At 40.6% G+C, this 19,392-nt stretch overlaps 1 protein-coding gene across 1 annotated transcript; it reads left to right on the top strand.

Annotated features, from left to right (window-relative positions):
• Positions 1-3,404: 3,404 nt before the first annotated feature.
• Positions 3,405-6,874, top strand: LOC125264052. Its single transcript, XM_048183297.1, has 6 exons — positions 3,405-3,602; positions 3,778-3,871; positions 5,338-5,724; positions 5,820-6,149; positions 6,294-6,401; positions 6,747-6,874. Exons 1-6 carry the CDS (start codon positions 3,405-3,407, stop codon positions 6,749-6,751), a joined length of 1,122 nt encoding a protein of 373 aa, XP_048039254.1. The 3' UTR covers positions 6,752-6,874.
• The last annotated feature ends 12,518 nt before the right edge of the window (positions 6,875-19,392 follow it).

The raw sequence follows: 19,392 nt of genomic DNA on the forward strand, positions 1-19,392 counted from the left end.
AACCCCTAGGCTTGACGACATTACCGCTGAGATGCCAGCTGCTTGCACTGACGTCAGCAGTGTGTCCTCCAGTCTTGAAGCCAGTCTCAAATGCCTGGGGAATGCCTATAAATCTTAGTGTGCAACATTCATGATGACTGGAAAAGCGGATGTAGCGTCCATGAAGGCTGAAGACTTAAACATGGGCATCCATGATGGCTGGAGACTCTGGTGTGGCAGCCATCTTGGCTGATGACTCTGGTGTGGCGGTCATGCTGTGCACAGGCTCAGTTGTGGGAACTACAGGGCAGGAAGTTAGAGAAAACACAGGACTAGCGGTCATCAGAACTGGGCATGCTGGTGACTGGGGCCAAGCTTCCCCAGGTGAAAAAAAACAACATTTCTATAATGTACTTAAAGTGCTCTATTTTCGTGCACTAATTAATGGTGCTTGCCAAAGGCAAAAATCCCATAGACTTAACATTGGGATGAACTTTGACAAGTCATAACTCCTAACGTAAAATTCGTAGAAACATGTGGGTCACCACGTTTGAAGAGGCTGACAGGCTCTGTCAGACCATATCTCAAAATGGGGTGTAAGTTGTACCCCTGGGGCGCAAGAGCTGCCCAAATATGCCCCATAGACATACTATGGTGAAGCCATGCCCATGAACCAGGAAGTACTGTGTTTTTTCTACTACAGTATGGGAAATTACATAGGGATTTTGTATTGAACATAACTCTAGATCACAATGTCATAGAGACAAGGGGGTGGGCTCATTTTACTCAGGCAACCAATCAGTCTCTCAGGATCATTATGAAGCTATCAAGCCATGCCCTAGCAACCATATAGAGTACCTTAGCAACAACTTCCATAGAGTTCCATTGAAAAAGATTGAAGGAACATCTTAGAAGTGTCATAGAAACACGAGGGTGGGCTCATTTGACTCGGGGCAGCAAATGGCCAATCATGAATCACCTTCAAGACTTCATAGCCACGCCTTAGCAACCATTTAGAGAACCCTAGCAACCCAAAGCAAAGAGGGATATCTTCAAATCTGAATATCATAGAGGCATGGGGGTTGGTTTATATCATTCATACTGGCAAGCAGCCTTTGGAGTATCATCATTGGCAGCTGCCAAGCCACTCCCTAGCAACCAAACACAGTACCCTAGCAACCATTTAGCAAGACCTATATCTCTGCATCAGAACATCATACAGACATGGGGTTGGCTTATATTGGCAAGCAGCCTTTGGAGTATCATCATTGGCAGCTGCCAAGCCACTCCCTAGCAACCAAACAGAGTACCCTAGCAACCGTTTTGTAAGGCCTATATCTCTGCATCAGAACATCGTACAGACATTGGGGTTGGTTTATATTGGCAAGAAGCCTTTGGAGTATCAACATTGGTAGCTGCCAAGCCACTCCCTAGCAACCAAACAGAGTACCCTAGCAACCGTTTTGCAAGATCTATATCTCTGCATCAGAACATTGTAAAGACATGGGGGTTGGCTTTTTTGACTCATGCTAGCAAACTGGACTTGCAACATGCTACACATGCTAGCAGTGAATAGCTACATGCTAATAGTGATTAGCTAAGTGTTAAATCAGGTTTGAAACATGTGATGAACTTTATAAAAACTCCATAGTAACTATCTATGACAACTACCAACCACCTAGTAACACCAAAGCAACCACCCAGGTTACCATAGCAACCACCTAGCAACTGGCCAGAACACCCTAGCAACCGCCTAGCAACACCATAGTGACCACCCCAGGTACCTTAGCAACTGCCTAGCAACCGCCTAGCAACCACCCAGAACACCCTAGCAACCACCTAGCAACACCTTAGCAACCACCCCGAATACCTTAGCAACTGCCTAGCAAGTGCCTAGCAATCGCCCAGTTTACCATAGCAAGCGCCTAGCAACCACCCAGAACACCATAGCAACCACCTAGCAACACCTTAGCAACCACCCCAAGTACCTTAGCAACTGCCTAGCAACCACCCAGGTTACCATAGCAACCGAGTGCTGAGTTTTGCCACTGCAAGCACCATTCACATTTTCTTCAGGAAATGTACATTCTAGTTTTGTACTTAATATACTAAAAATTCTTCTTTAGTACTTCTTAAGATAATCTTAAGAACATCTAAGTGTACTCAACTGTGCTTAGGGTGACCAGACGTCCCGAAAAATTCGGGACAGTCCCGAAATCTAAACTGTTGTCCCGAATCCCGAATCTGGCCCTAATTGTCCCGAAAATTATACTAAAGCAAAATCTTGAGTAGTTATTGTCTGATAAACATTAAAAACTGTCTGCGGAGGTTGAGTCGTCCTGCAACCAGCCCCCGCTGGCTGCTCATAGGCTGCAGCATCTTTTTTCTAAGTTCTAAAAAAAAATACCATAGGCGGCTAGGCGTGAATTTAGATATGCATTGATAAGCTAATTTTCATTCATTCATTCCGTTGGTATGGCTGGTGTACCGGAACCCCAACACGCTGCTAAAAAGCAAAAACGCCTCTGCAGGTACCGGGAGGAGAGGGTGGGGAAGTATCCATGGATTGCCACAGCCTTAAGCGATGAAAGTAAAGCATTCTGCAAAGTGTGTAGGAAAGAGTTTGGTGTTTCTCACGGAGGGGAGGCAGATGGTTGCATGCTAGCAGCAAACTACACTGTACCAACACTGCGATAGTACAGACCAACACGTTGGTCTCGTCCTTCTTTAAGAAGCAGGGTGATTCCATTGATAATAAAATAGCTGCTGCTGAGCTGACCTCCGTGTTCCACTGTGTGGCCCACCAACAATCATACAGATCGCTTGACTGTGCGATGAAGTTAACACCAAAACTGTACTCTGATTCGGCTATAGCTAAACTTGTCACCTGCGGTCGCACAAAAGCTGAAGCACTGGTCACAAACGTCCTGGCACCCCTCGCATCTGACTTCTCCCAGAGCCTCGAGTCAAAAGACATATTCTTTTCCATTGCAACAGATGCCTCTAATAAAGGCAATGTGAAAACATTCCCGATCTCTGTGAGATTCTGGACTCCTGAGCAGGGCATCCAGAACAGAGTTCTTGATTTCTTTGAACAGGCAGCTGAGAATGCAGATGCTGTCACTGACACCTTACTGAATAAATTAAAGGAACACAAATTCAGCATCCATAACATCTCGGCATACTCGGCTGACAATGCGGCAGTGAATTATGGCAGAAAACACTCCATTTAACAAAATCTAAAAAAAATCAACAGCAAGATCCTGCCCGCAAACTGCCCAGCTCACATTATACACAATGCTGTTAAACGTGCCAGCAATGCACTGCAAACAGATGTGGAGACTATTGTGATAAAATCATTCAACCATTTCAGCTGTACTGCCAAGAGAGTTTCCACCCTCAAAGAAATTTTTGAATTTGCTGACATGGAGTACCATACACTGTTGCGCCACATCCCGACACGATGGTTGAGCCTGCTCCCTGCAATTGACAGACTTATCAACACCTGGCCAGCTGTGCGGAGCTACTTCTTTTTGCTGGGAGAGGAGGAGTACCCCCGTGTCCTCTGGGATGTGCTCCGGGGTAACGAGCATGGAGAGGAAAATGAATGCAGCGAGTTGGAGGTCACTCTCTTCTTCTTGCAAAATACTTTAAAGATGTTCACTGGTGCTGTGCTGAGTCTTGAGAGTGACAGTCTCACCTCAGTTGAAGTGTATGCGCTGATGAACGGCCTCCGAACCAAACTGCAGCAGCGCAAAAAAAGATGCTTTTTTCGGAGCAAAAGTTGCTGCCCTTCAGATGGAGGATGAGCTTGACCTGGATGAGCTCTACAACGAGAGCTGTGTTCTGAAAGAGATATTGCCTCATCTGGAGATACACAGTCACCCTGTAGGTGAGCTTTGGGCCCAAGCACTCAGGAGCAGGTCTGCGTTCCCACAGTATGCCAAGCTACTGTCTTTCATTTTGAGCATCCCCGTGAGCAATGCATACTCAGAACGGGTGTTTTCAATTATGAAAGGTGCCTGGACCGATGTGAGAAACAGGTGCTCATTTAACCTGGTCCGCAGCGAAATCAAAGTAAAAATGAATTTGGTGATGAATTGCGCAGAGTTCCATAAATACATCCTGGGAAAGACAGGAGTGCTGTGAAAACCTCCGCGAAATATGCTGACGTCGGGCCTCCACAACCTAGGTAGGCTATGTGTGAATTAAGAAAAAATATAAGACAGCTGCAGCTCATACAGAACCCTGCTGACAGGATTTTGAGCAGAACCAGAAAATATGAACATATCACACCAGTCATCAGGTCCTTATACTGGCTTCCAGTTGCATTTAGAATTGATTTTAAAGTATTATTACTTGTTTATAAATCACTCAAGGGCTTAGGAATTCATCTGCGGGCACCATCTTCAGGTCAGATGCAGGAATTCATCCAGTGCACAACTATGACAGTGTTTGGTATTCTCTAGCTGTTGAGTGTACATCGGTTGTACACTCTTTATTGTGGCGCATTATGGTATTGAATGCGCGCTCTTGATAACAACCACTATGGTTTTGGGCACCACTACAAATGGCTGTCCCCTCAAATAGTACCCTATTTAAGGGTAGGCTATAGGGTGTGATGTTGCTTACAGCCCTAGTTTCCTATAGTGTGTGTCAGTTTGTTCCCTTAGCTACTGATTATGTTCAGCTGTTGTTAATTTAGTTTCCTGATTTTCTCTCCTTGTTTATTTAAAGAGTTTCGTTCTGTGTTAACATGGTATGTTAGTGATTGGGACACTTCTTGCCATTGAGATGAATTGGAAAAAGTGTCCCATCAACTTGAATTCACCCCATATATATATATATATATATATATATATATATATATATATATATATATATATATATATATATATATTTCCTGCTTTTTTTTTCTTTTTTCTTTTTCCCTGTGTCAAATACTAAGCAGTAGTACATCCAACTACCCTTCTAAATAAATAAGAGAGTTTTTTTGGAGCAATGGAAAGACTGTTAGGTTAGATATTTTTTTTTAGCCATTTTGATGTGGCCGGGGTGTGAAAGCAGAAAAGTAAAGGTAAAAGTGCACATGTTCCTCAGTTGACTGAAGCAGAGACCGATGGGCACATGGTAAAGACATAGTCTAGTGATCTACCCTTATTCTCTAGCGCTTGTGATAGCGTGCTCATTCGTTTGCTTTTTCAGGGGATTTTAAAGCCTGAGGATAATTTTGAAAGACAATCTGATCATGAGATATTACTTCATTCTTTTGCTTTCCTCAACAATATGTAAATATACCTACATTTCTTTTTAAACATTAAACAAGTCACCTATTTAATAACACTTTCAACTCTAAAGGTTACTATTGTGTGCTTTATTTTGCAGCTTGCTCCTCTGATGAGTCCTCTAATGTGGACGTTGTTCAGGAAGATGTAAAAGCAGTTCGAGCTGGAGAGGATGTGAATCTTACTTGCTCCTTTTCAAAGCTTCTGCAATCAACAAAAGCATGGTTTAAACAGACGGCTGATGGAAAATCTTTACAAATTGTTTCTTTACAATTAAATCAACAACCCAATTGGAATAAGGACTTTGAGAAAATGAATCGTTTTAATGTTATCAAAGGAGATGGTCATTTTGATCTGACCATTTTAAAGACAAAGTCTTCAGACTCAGCAACATATTACTGTGTAGTCACATCATATAACATGATTGGAATGGGTGCAGGAACTAGATTGATTTTTAAAGGTAAGCTTTACTGCTTGTTATTTTTGCTTTGTTTGATTTTTGGCATCTGATTCTTTGCCCTTACTATTTCTGTCCCTTTTATGTTCCCTTTCAAGATGGACACTCAACTCTTCAGCAGTCTTTGATAGACACGCTTCATCCAGGAGATTCTGTGAATTTGCAGTGCAGCATCTTCACTGAGAGTTGTGCAGGAGAACACAGCGTCTACTGGTTCAGACAAAGCTCGGGAGACTTTCAAGGAGTCCTTTACACCAAAGGAGAGAGAAATGGTCAGTGTAATAAGAGCAGTGAGTCTCAAACGCAGAGCTGCGTCTACAATCTCCTCAAGAGCAACATCAGTCACTCTGACACTGGGATTTACTACTGCGCTGTGGCCGCATGTGGAGAGATACTGTTTGGAAAAGGAACTCAACTAAATGTTAGAGGTAAGGTACAAATGTGTGTGGCTTGAAATGTTGAAATGTTTGGTTTGATCTTTCTTCTGTGGAAAAGCATTTGATTCATATATTAAATTATACCAAACCCATTTTAAAAAAGGTTTTCTAACAAAATAAATTATTTTGTTTCAGAGAGTGGTGATGTGACTCCAATTCTTTTTGCTCTTGGAATTTTAAACATCATATTTTTGGCTCTTGTTGTTTTTCTGCTAATAAAACTATGCAGGGCTCAGAACAAAGGTAAGACTTTCGGAATAAGATTCAATTATTATGGTAATGGAAAAATTGTGTGAAACTTAAAGAACTTTTCTTTATTTTCCAAAGTGTCCACACCTCGAGAGAGTCAAGTAAGTATACATTTTTTTTCCATATATATATATATATATATATATATATATATATATATATATATATATATATATATATATATATATATGGAAAAAAAATGTATACTTAAACACATAAATTTATATATATATAAATTTATGTGTTTCATCAATTTAATATTAGATAATTTAGGGTTCTTATGCAACATCATGTCATTTTCCTCTCATAATTGGAGTGTCTTTTCTCTCTTGATTTTAGAATGAAGACACCATGAATTATGCAGCCATTAGTTTTGCTCAGAAACCTCTAAATGCTAGAAGGACCAAATCAAAGATCATTCAGGATCAATCTCTGTACACTCAGGTCAGATCACAGCAGTAACATCCAGAGCTTTAGTCAATGCAGACCAAACTGTGAACCATTTTTCATTGCTTTCAGACAAAATGCATTCAGTGACCATACTTTTCAAAATTCAGGAACTCTTTTCCCATTTGTACTCCACAATATGCAAAATGCTATGTATTTTCAGCACATTTTTCTAATGCTAACACACTGCATTCAAAATGATTAAAAACACATTCAAAACAGAATGATGGCAAATTCCAAGCATTTATGCAGTAATTATTTTAAAATATTCTCAATTTTATAGCCAAAAATGAAAAAAATAATCATTACAAGCTAATTGCAATTTTAGCTGAAATTCCACCCACTCCAGTGCAAGAGAGAGAGCAGACTAGAACCATCACTGTAATTTACTATAATGAACAACTACACATGTTGTTACAGTAATGTGTAGAATGTATTTTATTTATTCTTTTTTTATTATTATTATCATTGCAGCCCTGGAGTTTTTTCCCTCTTTTTTCACCTTTTGGTTATAATTTTCAAGTACTATATTCATATAAAAAATGTAACTGTTTGGAGTGGTGAGATTAACTGTTTGGCCATCATTCATGCTGGTAATGCAGACTGTGTGAAGGGCTTTGAAAATGTGGTTTTGGTATTGAACAATGCTTGTTAGTAACTGAAAAAAACTGTAATTTTCAAGTACTATATTCATATAAAAAAATGAAATTTTGATTAATTTCTGATTCATTCGTGTTACAAATGCTTTCAATAAAGTGAAACTGTGTTACAGTATTCTATATGAAGAACTGATTTATGTGGAAAATCATTGAAACTTTAAAAAAGAAAAGTTCATCAATTATGTAATGCTTCCTGTTTAGCTTAGTGTTTTTTAGGTCAGTGTGTTGTGAATGAAATGTGTGTTTTCTGAATGAGAATTGTTGCCAGTGTTATGTTGGTCTGAGTGAGTTTTGTAGGTGAGATTAACTGTTTGGCCAACATTCATGCTGGTAATGCAGACTGTGTGAAGAGTTTTGAAAATGTGGTTTTGGTATTGAACAACGCTTGTTAGCAACTGAAAAAAAAAAACTGTAATCATGAAACACAACAGTATGTTTTTCTTTCAGTTTAGTACTTATAACAATCAGTTCATTCAATAGCAAACAATGCAAGATACATGTTTCAAATCACCCTTGTTCATGGCCTTGTTGCTGAAATAATTACACAGGCTACAGATGACACAATTAGAAAATACACTTACATTACTTACAGTTTTTTTTTTATTTTTTATTATTCACTTTGGTATTGTTTTCACATCTAAGGTGTACATTTTCAAAACTCTTAGTACAAGACTCCAAACTGATCACACTTCTAACACAGTTGTACATATTTTCATTCTACATAATCATTGATTCAAAACACAAAATCGTTGTGATATGTAAAGAGAACATTTTGGTTTAATCACCGAAACACAACAGTATGATCTTCTTTCAGTTTAGTACTTTTAACATTCAGTTAATTCAATAGCAAACAATGCAAGATACATGTTTCAAAACACCCTCGTTGCTGAAATAATTACAGTTACACAGACTACAGATGCCACATTAGAAAATGCAAAACCTAAATACAGTTTTTCTCAGTCGCTTTGGTGCATTTCTCACATCACTATTTACATTTGCACAACAGTTAGTTCAGCCTCCACAACATTTAGTCATTTGTGCACATCATAGTAGCAGTTTCTCATTCCTTCGAACAAATTGCAAATGCTTTTGGACATGCATCAATTGCTTTCATACAACTCTCTGCTGTTTTATAACATTATCATTTGCTTATGTCATGTCAGTCAAAATTAACTATACTTGTGAATGCTGAATAGTCATTCCATATAAAACTAATAGTCCTCATTTCATTGACTGAGTCATTACATACAAAAATGTTGAACTAGTTGTCAAAATCTGTCAAGCAAATTTTACACATTTTTTTTTTTTTTAATCTTTTTTTTCATGAAAATGTCTCCTAAATTGAAGGATTCTCTCAGGTGAATCTCAACTTTCACTGATGAGAAGGGGTGTGTGAAGCATTAGTTGCAACCAATGATAAGCCACTTCTCTACAATCATTGTCAGAGCTGAATCCCATAATCCCCCACTTTACAAGCATATATGAACCAAGCAGGACATAGTGTATACAATTTCTACAATACTGTGACACAGAAATAGAAGGTCAGCCTCGTGGAAGAGGGGTGAGGGTGCGGGGAGGAAGGGGAAGGGGACAAAACAGGGGAAGAGGAAGAAGAGGCCAAGTACATAGGCAGATCCCTGATGAAATCAGGGCTACAATTGTGGATCATGTTGTCAATCATGGCCCCACAATGGCTGAGGCTGGTCGAAGGATGCAGCCAAATGTTGGGAGAACCACTGTAAATTCAATTATTCAAAAAATTTGTCAGGAGAACAGGTGTGTATAAATGGACAGTAATTCAGCACTAAACAATCTGCACTGCACTACTGTCATTGTGTCATACATGAAGCTTGCGGTGGGACAAGAACTTGTCACTGTACATTTTACATTTAGACATACAGCTTTACTGCATCACACATTTAGTGTATTGTAGTGTACAGTAGTGTTACAGTAAAGATTTGCCATATGTACTGCAATATTGTTTACAGTTGTGCACAGCTCTACCCAAAGGGAGTTTATGTTTGTTGTAAATACAGGTGTATTTTTTCTTTTGCACAATGCTGTGAACAAATTAGAATTGTAAAGAGCATATGCAGTAAAAATGTGAAACATACATATTCAGTGTCTTGTACTCAGTTACCTCACTAAATACAGTAATGTGTAACTTTAATGTATTTTTCAAATGGCTGTGCAAATAGTATATAGTGCTGTCTTGAGCATTGTCAGGTAGTGTCACCAAGATCTGACTTTTTTGCATTGGAAAACATTGGCAGAGTAAAACTGTCATAATGAAAACATGACAAAGCCATTTGACTATCTTGTTCATAAACAATGGTGTCAGGACTTTTCATCTTGATGACACTGACACTTTCATTGACATGAATACTTGCTTTTGAGGAATGACCTATCCATTTTGAGCAAGTGACACGCTTTTGCAGGTTATCAACTAGGTTTTCCAGTTTGTACTAATTGTTTTGAGAACTGCATTAACTGTTGTGCAAATGTAAATAGTGATGTGAGAAATGCACCAAAGCAACTGAGAAAAACTGTAACATACAGTGGGTACGGAAAGTATTCAGACCCCCTTAACTTTTTCACTCTTTGTTATATTGCAGCCATTTGCTAAAATCATTTAAGTTCATTTTTTTCCTCATTAATGTACACACAGCACCCCATATTGACAGAAAAACACAGAATTGTTGACATTTTTGCAGATTTATTAAAAAAGAAAAACTGAAATATCACATGGTCCTAAGTATTCAGACCCTTTGCTGTGACACTCATATATTTAACTCAGGTGCTGTCCATTTCTTCTGATCATCCTTGAGATGGTTCTACACCTTACAGCCCACAGTGCATGTCAGAGCAAATGAGAATCATGAGGTCAAAGGAATTGTCTGAAGAGCTCAGAGACATAATTGTGGCAAGGCACAGATCTGGCCATGGTTACGAAAACATTTCTGCTGCACTTAAGGTTCCTAAGAGCACAGTGGCCTCCATAATCCTTAAATGGAAGATGTTTGGGATGACCAGAACCCTTCCTAGAGCTGGCCGTCCGGCCAAACTGAGCTATCGGGGGAGAAGAGCCTTGGTGAGAGAGGTAAAGAAAAACCCAAAGATCACTGTGGCTGAGCTCCAGAGATGCAGTCGTGAGATGGGAGAAAGTTGTAGAGAGTCAACCATCACTGCAGCCCTCCACCAGTCGGGGCTTTATGGCAGAGTGGCCCGACGGAAGCCTCTCCTCAGTGCAAGACACATGAAAGCCCGCATGAAGTTTGCTAAAAAACACCTGAAGGACTCCAAGATGGTGAGAAATAAGATTCTCTGGTCTGATGAGACCAAGATATAACTTTTTGGCCTTAATTCTAAGCGGTATGTGTGGAGAAAACCAGGCACTGCTCATCACCTGTCCAATACAGTCCCAACAGTGAAGCATGGTGGTGGCAGCATCATGCTGTGGGGGTGTTTTTCAGCTGCAGGGACAGGACGACTGGTTGCAATCGAGGGAAAGATGAATGTGGCCAAGTACAGGGATATCCTGGATGAAAACCTTCTCCAGAGTGCTCAGGACCTCAGACTGGGCCGAAGGTTTACCTTCCAACAAGACAATGCCCCTATGCACACAGCTAAAATAACGAAGGAGTGGCTTTCACAACAACTCTGTGACTGTTCTTGAATGGCCCAGCCAGAGCCCTGACTTAAACCCAATTGAGCATATCTCTGGAGAGACCTAAAAATGGCTGTCCACCAACGTTTACCATCCAACCTGACAGAACTGGAGAGGATCTGCAAGGAGGAATGGCAGAGGATCCCCAAATCCAGGTGTGAAAAACTTGTTGCATGTTTCCCAAAAAGACTCATGGCTGTATTAGATCAAAAGGGTGCTTCTACTAAATACTGAGCAAAGGGTCTGAATACTTAGGACCATGTGATATGTCAGTTTTTCTTTTTTAATAAATCTGTCAAAAATGTCAACAATTCTGTGTTTTTGAAATTAACTTAAATGATTTTAGCAAATGGCTGCAATATAACAAAGAGTAAAAAAATTAAGGGGGTCTGAATACTTTCCGTACCCACTGTAAATGACATAAAATCCATAATGTTTGTAATAGTATATTCACTGTGTTATCAAAAGGCGTGAAGTATGACACAGTCATGAGGTTTTGTGTAGAACAGAGTGTGCTGGCAATACAGTGTTCTAACTGTGCCATACGACTGAATCTATACTGTAGTTGATCTTTACAGATGAAGGGTGAGTTACAATAATGTGGCAGTCTCTCTCTACCATGGTAATGCCTCTAATCAGTCTGATATTATACAGTCAGTCCTTACAGTCAGTTATACAGTGTGTTTGTATGATCATTGATATTTTTGTGTATCAATGCATGCATTTTATTAGACCATGTTTTTCTTTTCTTTTCTAGTATGAGGAATAGTTACTGTCCTTTCCGTTGCAGGTAGAGATACGTTGGAGCTTGGAGATCGCTGGAGTTACTTGGAGCTGGCTGGAACACACCCACACAGTAGACGAAGCACACAGAGGGAAGGAGACACGCTGGAGACAGGTGAGTATACGAAGAGGAGTCCTTGAGGTAAGCATAACAGGAAGTATAAGCGAACGAGACCAGACATGGAGTGCTGTGTGCGTGTGTGCTTTATAGTGCTGTTGATGAGTGGGGTGATGAGGTGCAGGTGGCGGTGATCAGTACTCTGGAGATAGTGTGCGTTGTGATTGGGTGATTTTGGAATCTGACGTGTCTGTGACAGTACCCCCCCCTCCACGGCCCGCTCCAGAGGGCCGAGGACCCCGACGCCGTGGTGGTCATCCTCTTCCCCGCGGTGCCGGTTTATCAGGGTGACTGCCGTGGAAAGTCTGGAGTAAGCTGGGATCCAGGATGTCGTTTCTTGGGACCCAGGAGCGTTCCTCGGGGCCGTATCCTTCCCAGTCCACTAAATATTCCAACTGACCACCACGACGCCGGGAGTCCAAGATCTCATGAACCTCATACGCAGCTCCGTCCTCCAGGATGAGTGGAAGGGGGGGGTTTGGCGGGAGCCATGTCAGGTCCTGTGGGAAGAACAGAAGGATGGTGAGCTTTCAGCAGTGACACGTGGAAAGTGGGGTGAATACGATACCCTTGTGGGAGTTGGAGTTGGTAGGTGACTGGGTTGACCTGCTTGACGATGGGGGATGGGCCAATGAACCTGGGACTCAGCTTTCTGCAGGGCAGACGCAGTCTGACATCCCGGGTGGACAGCCAAACCATCTGACCAGGCTGGAAGACTGGAGTGTTGGAGCGTCGAAGGTCGGCTGTCATCCTGCGTCTGCGCAGGGCTCGTTGCAGCTGATGGTGTGCTGAGTCCCAGACCCTCTCGCTCTCTCGGAACCAGTAATCCACTGCCGGAACGTTGGAGGATTCCCCGGTCCAGGGGAACAGTGGGGGTTGGTAGCCGAGTACACAATGGAATGGTGTGAGTCCTGTAGTCGACTGCCGGAGAGAGTTTTGGGCGTACTCGGCCCAACCCAGGAACTGGTTCCAAGAGTCCTGGTGGTCATGACAGAAGGTACAGAGGAAGCAGCCAATCTCCTGCACCTTCCTTTCCGTCTGCCCGTTCGACTGTGGGTGGTATCCGGAAGTCAGGCTGACGGCCACACCTAGGAGGGAGTAAAACGATCTCCACACTCTGGATATGAACTGAGGTCCTCGGTCAGAAACTATGTCTTCTGGTATTCCGAAATATCTGAATACTTGGTTGAAGAGTATTTCGGCAGTCTCCATGGCAGTGGGTAATCCTGGGAGTGGAATCAGACGGCAAGACTTTGAGAAACGGTCCACAACGACTAGGATGGTGGTATTTCCTTCTGAGACAGGGAGATCAGTGATGAAATCCACTCCTAGGTGTGACCATGGTCGATCTGGAACGGGCAGTGGAAGGAGTTTCCCAGCTGGCAGATGACGAGGACTTTTGGAGATGGCGCACTCCCGACAGCCCTGCACGTACCTTCTGACATCCGAAGCCATCCCTGGCCACCAGAAGCGTTCTTTAAGCAACGAGAGGGTTTCATTGACCCCCGGGTGACCAGTGCCAAGTGACGTGTGAGCTGAGTGAATGGTTGGAGTGCGTCGTGTCCGAGCGATGTACAGCAAGCCGGGTGGACAGCCCGGCGGCGGGTTCGTGGAGGCATTGGAGGAGGGGATGGTCTCTTCTGACCAGGTAATAGGACTCACGATGAGAGAGCTCGGAATGATAGGTTCAGGTTCTTCGGCCTTTTCCTCAGGAGCATGGAGACGAGAGAGGGCGTCAGCTTTGACATTTTTGGTACCTGGACGGTAGGAGATGGTATAATTGAATCGGGAGAAGAACATGGCCCAGCGAGCTTGTCTTGGATTTAGTCTTTTTGCTGACCCAAGATATTCGAGGTTCTTATGGTCTGTTAGCACCAGGAACGCATGTTTGGCTCCCTCCAGCCAATGCCTCCACTCTTCCAAGGCAAGCTTAACAGCAAGAAGTTCCCTGTCACCGATGGAGTAGTTGACTTCCGCCGGGCTGAGCTTGCGGAAGAAGAAGGCGCATGGATGGAGTCTACTTGGCGTCCCCTGCTGCTGCGACAACACCGCTCCCACTCCAGTGGTCGAGGCGTCCACTTCAACGACGAACTGCTTCTCTGGATCAGGATGGATGAGCAAGGGAGCGGTGGTGAAGGCTTCTTTAAGGTGGTTGAAGGCGTTGGTGGCTGCCGAGTTCCAGGACAGAGACTTGGGCTTATCACGGAGCAGGCTGGTAAGTGGATGGGTGATGGAACTGTAACCTTTGATGAACCGTCTGTAGAAGTTGGAGAATCCGAGGAAGCGTTGTAACTCTTTGATGGTAGTGGGTTCTGGCCAGTTGGTGATGGATTCCACCTTCCTCTCGTCCATCCGGATGCCACTGTGGTCTATGTTGTACCCAAGGAATGAGACGGAGGGTTGATGGAAGGAGCACTTCTCTGCCTTGAGGAACAGGTTGTATTGCCGAAGACGGGTGAGGACCTCCGCAACGTGTTGGCGATGTTCGGCCTGGCTCCGGGAGTATATGAGTATGTCGTCGATGTACACTAGGACGAAGCGATGGAGAAACTCCCGGAGCACCTCATGTATGAAATCCTGGCACACAGAGGGAAGGAGACACGCTGGAGACAGGTGAGTATACGAAGAGGTAAGCATAACAGGAAGTAAATGCGAACGAGACCGGACATGGAGTGCTGTGTGCGTGTGTGCTTTATAGTGCTGTTGATGAGTGGGGTGATGAGGTGCAGGTGGCGGTGATCAGTACTCTGGAGATAGCGTGCGTTGTGATTGGGTGATGTTGGAACCTGTAATGTGCATTTGTTCAAATGTGTTATGTTGTTTTATTCTGTTAAATGAAATGATGGATCCTGGTGCTTGTATAAGATATAGTTCCCTGTATAGAATTAGATTGTAGAATTATTATTGTAGAATTAGTGCACATTTAGTTGGTCTCAAGAATTCTTAAGAGTAACTTGCTGAATGCTGAATTCAACACATGGTCTCTACTGCCACCTATAGTGTTTTTAGATCATCTGTATATGAGACCTGTTGGTTTGGCCTCTCCTCCTGTCGTTTACTGTTCCCTTATTTATTTAAAGGTGCCCTCGAATGAAAAATTGAATTTATCTTGGCATTGTTAAATAACAAGAGTTCAGTACATGGAAATGACATACAGTGAGTCTCAAACTCCATTGTTTCCTCCTTTTTATATAAATCTCATTTGTTTAAAAGACCTCCGAAGAACAGGCGAATCTCAATATAACACTGACTGTTACGTAACAGTCGGGGTGTACGCCCCCAATCTTTGCATATGCCAGCCCACCTTTCCAACATTATAAAAGGCATTAGACAAGGGCAGCCAGTATTAACGTCTGGATGTGCACAACCAAATCATCAGACTAGGTAAGCAAGCAAGAACAATAGCGAAAAATGGCAGATGGAGCAATAATAACTGACATGATCCATGATAACATGATATTTTTAGTGATATTTGTAAACTGTCTTTCTAAATGTTTCGTTAGCATGTTGCTAATTCATGTTAATAATTCATTTTTAAACACTTGCAGTCTGTATAATGCATAAACACAACTTCATTCTTTATAAATCTCTCCAACAGAGTAGCATTAGCCGTTAGCCACGGAGCACTATCAAACTCATTCAAAATCAGAAGTAAACAATATAACAGTATACAATACTCACATAATCCGCCGCATGCATGCCGCATGCATGACGAACACTTTGTAAAGATCCATTTTGAGGGTTATATTAGCTGTGTAAACTTTGTTAAGGCACTGTTCAAGGCAAGCGCGAGCTCTGTGGGCGTGGACCACGGGATTTAAAGGGGCTGCAGCATAAAATTGGCGTGTTTATAATGATGCCCCAAAATAGGCAGTTAAAAAATTAATAAAAAAAAAATCTATGGGGTATTTTGATCTGAAACTTCACAGACACATTCAGGGGACACCTTAGACTTATATTACATCTTTTAAAAACATAATCTAGGGCACCTTTAATCTGTTTTTTGTTAATAACTTATATTGATTGTTTTCCCCATTTGTCTTATATTATATTATATTATATTATATTGATATTTCTCTCAGGAAATTATGGTAACACTTTAGTTTAGGGTCAAATTTTCAGTAGTTGCTTATATTACGTATTATTAGGATACTGGCTGTTTATTACTTATAAAGCACATATTAATGCCTTATCCTTCATGACCATATTCATAACTACATCCCATAATCCTACCCAATATCTAAACTTAACAACTACCTTATTAACTATTAACAAAGACTAGCTATTAATAATCAGTAATTAGGACTTTATTGAGGCAAAATTCGTAGTTAATAGTTTAGTGAGAATTGGACCCTAAACTAAAGTGTGACCAACCAAATATACAAATGTAATTGTCCAGTGGTGGCATTAATAGAATGTGCATAATGTTGTATATTTTAAATTATTGTAGTTGTTAATGTTTATTACATGAACAAGGCAAATAAAAATCATTATATAGCATGTAATTAATGAAAGGTATTTGGGAAAATATTTAGTTTGACTGGTCTTTTAGTCATTAAAGTAGGCCTACATCAGCCCATTAATAACTATACTTACTGATCAAAAATAATTTTTGGTATATTTTACATTTCTCAGTATCATGGAATTACTACTATGCTGTAACAAACTGTTGATTGTTGAAGCAAAATAATAGTAATTCAAACAAACACTTTTTCTCCTCATACAGCACAGCAGAATATTGATCGTAATGTTTGATGTCAGCAGCACCGTAAGGCCAATTACAAAGATTAAGTGTGTGTTCTGCCTCTTGAAGCTGTCTAAATCATGAGGAACAATATTTCATATGTATCACACATAGTACAGTATACATGTAACACTTAGTCCAAGGGAAGAAGAAGGTATAAGGCGATTCCAATATAAAAGTTTTTATTAATCCAAGAGGCAAAACATAAGCATAACGTGTGAAAAACACAAACATACAAACAATACTGGACACTGAAGGAGAGGAAGTGAGGAACTAAAAATACAGTGGTGATGAACAGAATGAAAAACAGCTGTGATGAGAGATTAGTTTCCATGGAAACTGATGAGTGGCGGGAAACTTGAACAAACGAAACATGTGACTGATGACGAACAAACTGCAATTCTATGAAAATTAAACTGAACATAAACGTGACAATACACAAGTAATCAAAATTAACCATTTGGAATGTCTGGAACATAGTGATCACTTGTGTTTCCATGAATATAAATGGATCCTGGAGGAGATTCTCCTGATCCATGTCTGAACCAGTAGAGACGGTGGTCACCTCCACCACTTTAATCTGTGAAATATCTTCTTTTATTTGTGTACACTCAGAAAAAAACAAAATGTTGTGCTATTTGCAAAATAAAGAAAACTAACATGATGCATGATCTGTCGTCTCCCTCTGAATGAAGTCCAATCTGATAGTTCTCAGAAAATGAACTGTAACTTAGTGAATACAAATCACAAAAAATGAGACTTATGTCTAAAGAAACGTTGAAATGTCAGGTTTTAAATCGTGTAATTCAAATCGAAAACAAAAATTGTTCTGTTTATGAAATCTGAATGAAAAAAGACACATGTCAGATGTCCGTGAGTCAGCTCATTATCCGCTAATTCGGCCACGCCCCCGTAGCGAGCGCTCTATTCAAACGCAAATTCTGAGGCAATACATGTATACATTGCCGCAATCGTGTATTTATTATCTTCAAAAGTGTTTATCTGCATGTTATAGCCATGGTTAGCGATCTCTGGAAGCCTCTGTTAGTTCCTGGAATGTCATGAATATGCCTGTTCTTCACTGAGTCATTTGTGGGCTAAATGTGCACAGAGCGCCCTCCGGCTACAAGTATGAATTGAAAACACAGTATCCAGCGCTCATAGTGATGACAATAAATATTGAATAAATATTACTCCTCTGTATAGAAAATTGACATAAACATATGAGAATCCATCAATATTTCTCCAAATGTGCATGCTTTTAACCCTTTAAGACCGGATGGAGCGTTGGCGCTCCCATTTGCATGTCTCTCTTTAAGAGTCAATAAAAACTGAATCCATATAGGTAGCACAAAAATTCTTTTTGCATTCAAAACCAGAGACTTTAAACGTTCATATCAAGCCTCCAACATGTTTCTGTTGCGTTGTTTTCACCCTCTAAAAGTAAAAGTAAAGAGTAATATGAGTTTACAACAAAAATAGCACAGCCGCTAACTGAATACAAATATGTATATTTCACATGCTCATAACTTCCTGAAAAATGCACAGATCATAGAAAATCGATATCAATATTTAAAGCAGATTCTCATGATTAGAATGAATCGAAAATTAACATAATATATTGCGGTGATCACAAGATATTACTCACGGAATGATTTAACATACTTGGCTAAAAACATGTCTCTCGTCTTTCCGGTATGCAGTGTGTATCCAATGTTCCCGGACCCATCCATGTTCGTTTTCCAATGTGGAATAACACAAAATAGATATCATTTTAAAGCTTAGAATCTGTTTTAGTGAATTTATTTATCTCTTTATTCAAATCTTTTTAATGCATCTAACCATTTTGAAAAACTCCTAACGATTGCTGAGAAGTACCTCTAAACCGGAGTTTAGCACCCGTTGGCGCCACCTGGCTGCGGAAAAAATGAATAACACTTTATTAAAATAAACTTTATGCTATCACCAGGAAATCTGAACCAGATGCAGCTCACATGTAGGAGAGTATCACCAAAAAAGAATGTTTATCCGATCTTATTGCGTTCCTGAGTTATTCCATATCAAATAATAAAAAAGAAAAATTATTTATTTAAAAAAATTTTATATATTTTTTGTCTTTTATCAGCTGTTTCTCAGCATGAAAATGTCCAAATGTAAAGTAATTTATATTTTCTTAAAATGTAAAAAGTGTTCTATCAAATGATACCTACCTTTTGACTCTCCTTGCTACAGTTTTGGAGTTATAAGTCTTTACTTTTGTGTGTTTCGCTCAGAAAAAAAAACAGGTCTTAAAGGGTTAAGCTAAAAGCCCTGATGGATGTTGTTTTTTCAAAGGTAACGACTCCGTTTTTCATATTCATAACTCCTGACACATAGGCTATAAACAAATTACGATCACTGTAAAAACAGAGGTCAAAATGTGAAGCTTGAGTCTTAGATCTTTTTAATGATGTATAGTTTGTCAACTAACAAAGTATATTAAAATAGAAAACCATTATTTGGTTATTGAGACTTGAGACTTCTTTTAAAAATATTATAAAAGTAATGTGTCCAATCTTTTGACTGGT

This window comes from Megalobrama amblycephala, linkage group LG3, assembly GCF_018812025.1.
Source record: "Megalobrama amblycephala isolate DHTTF-2021 linkage group LG3, ASM1881202v1, whole genome shotgun sequence".
Classification (NCBI taxonomy): Eukaryota; Metazoa; Chordata; class Actinopteri; order Cypriniformes; family Xenocyprididae; genus Megalobrama; species Megalobrama amblycephala.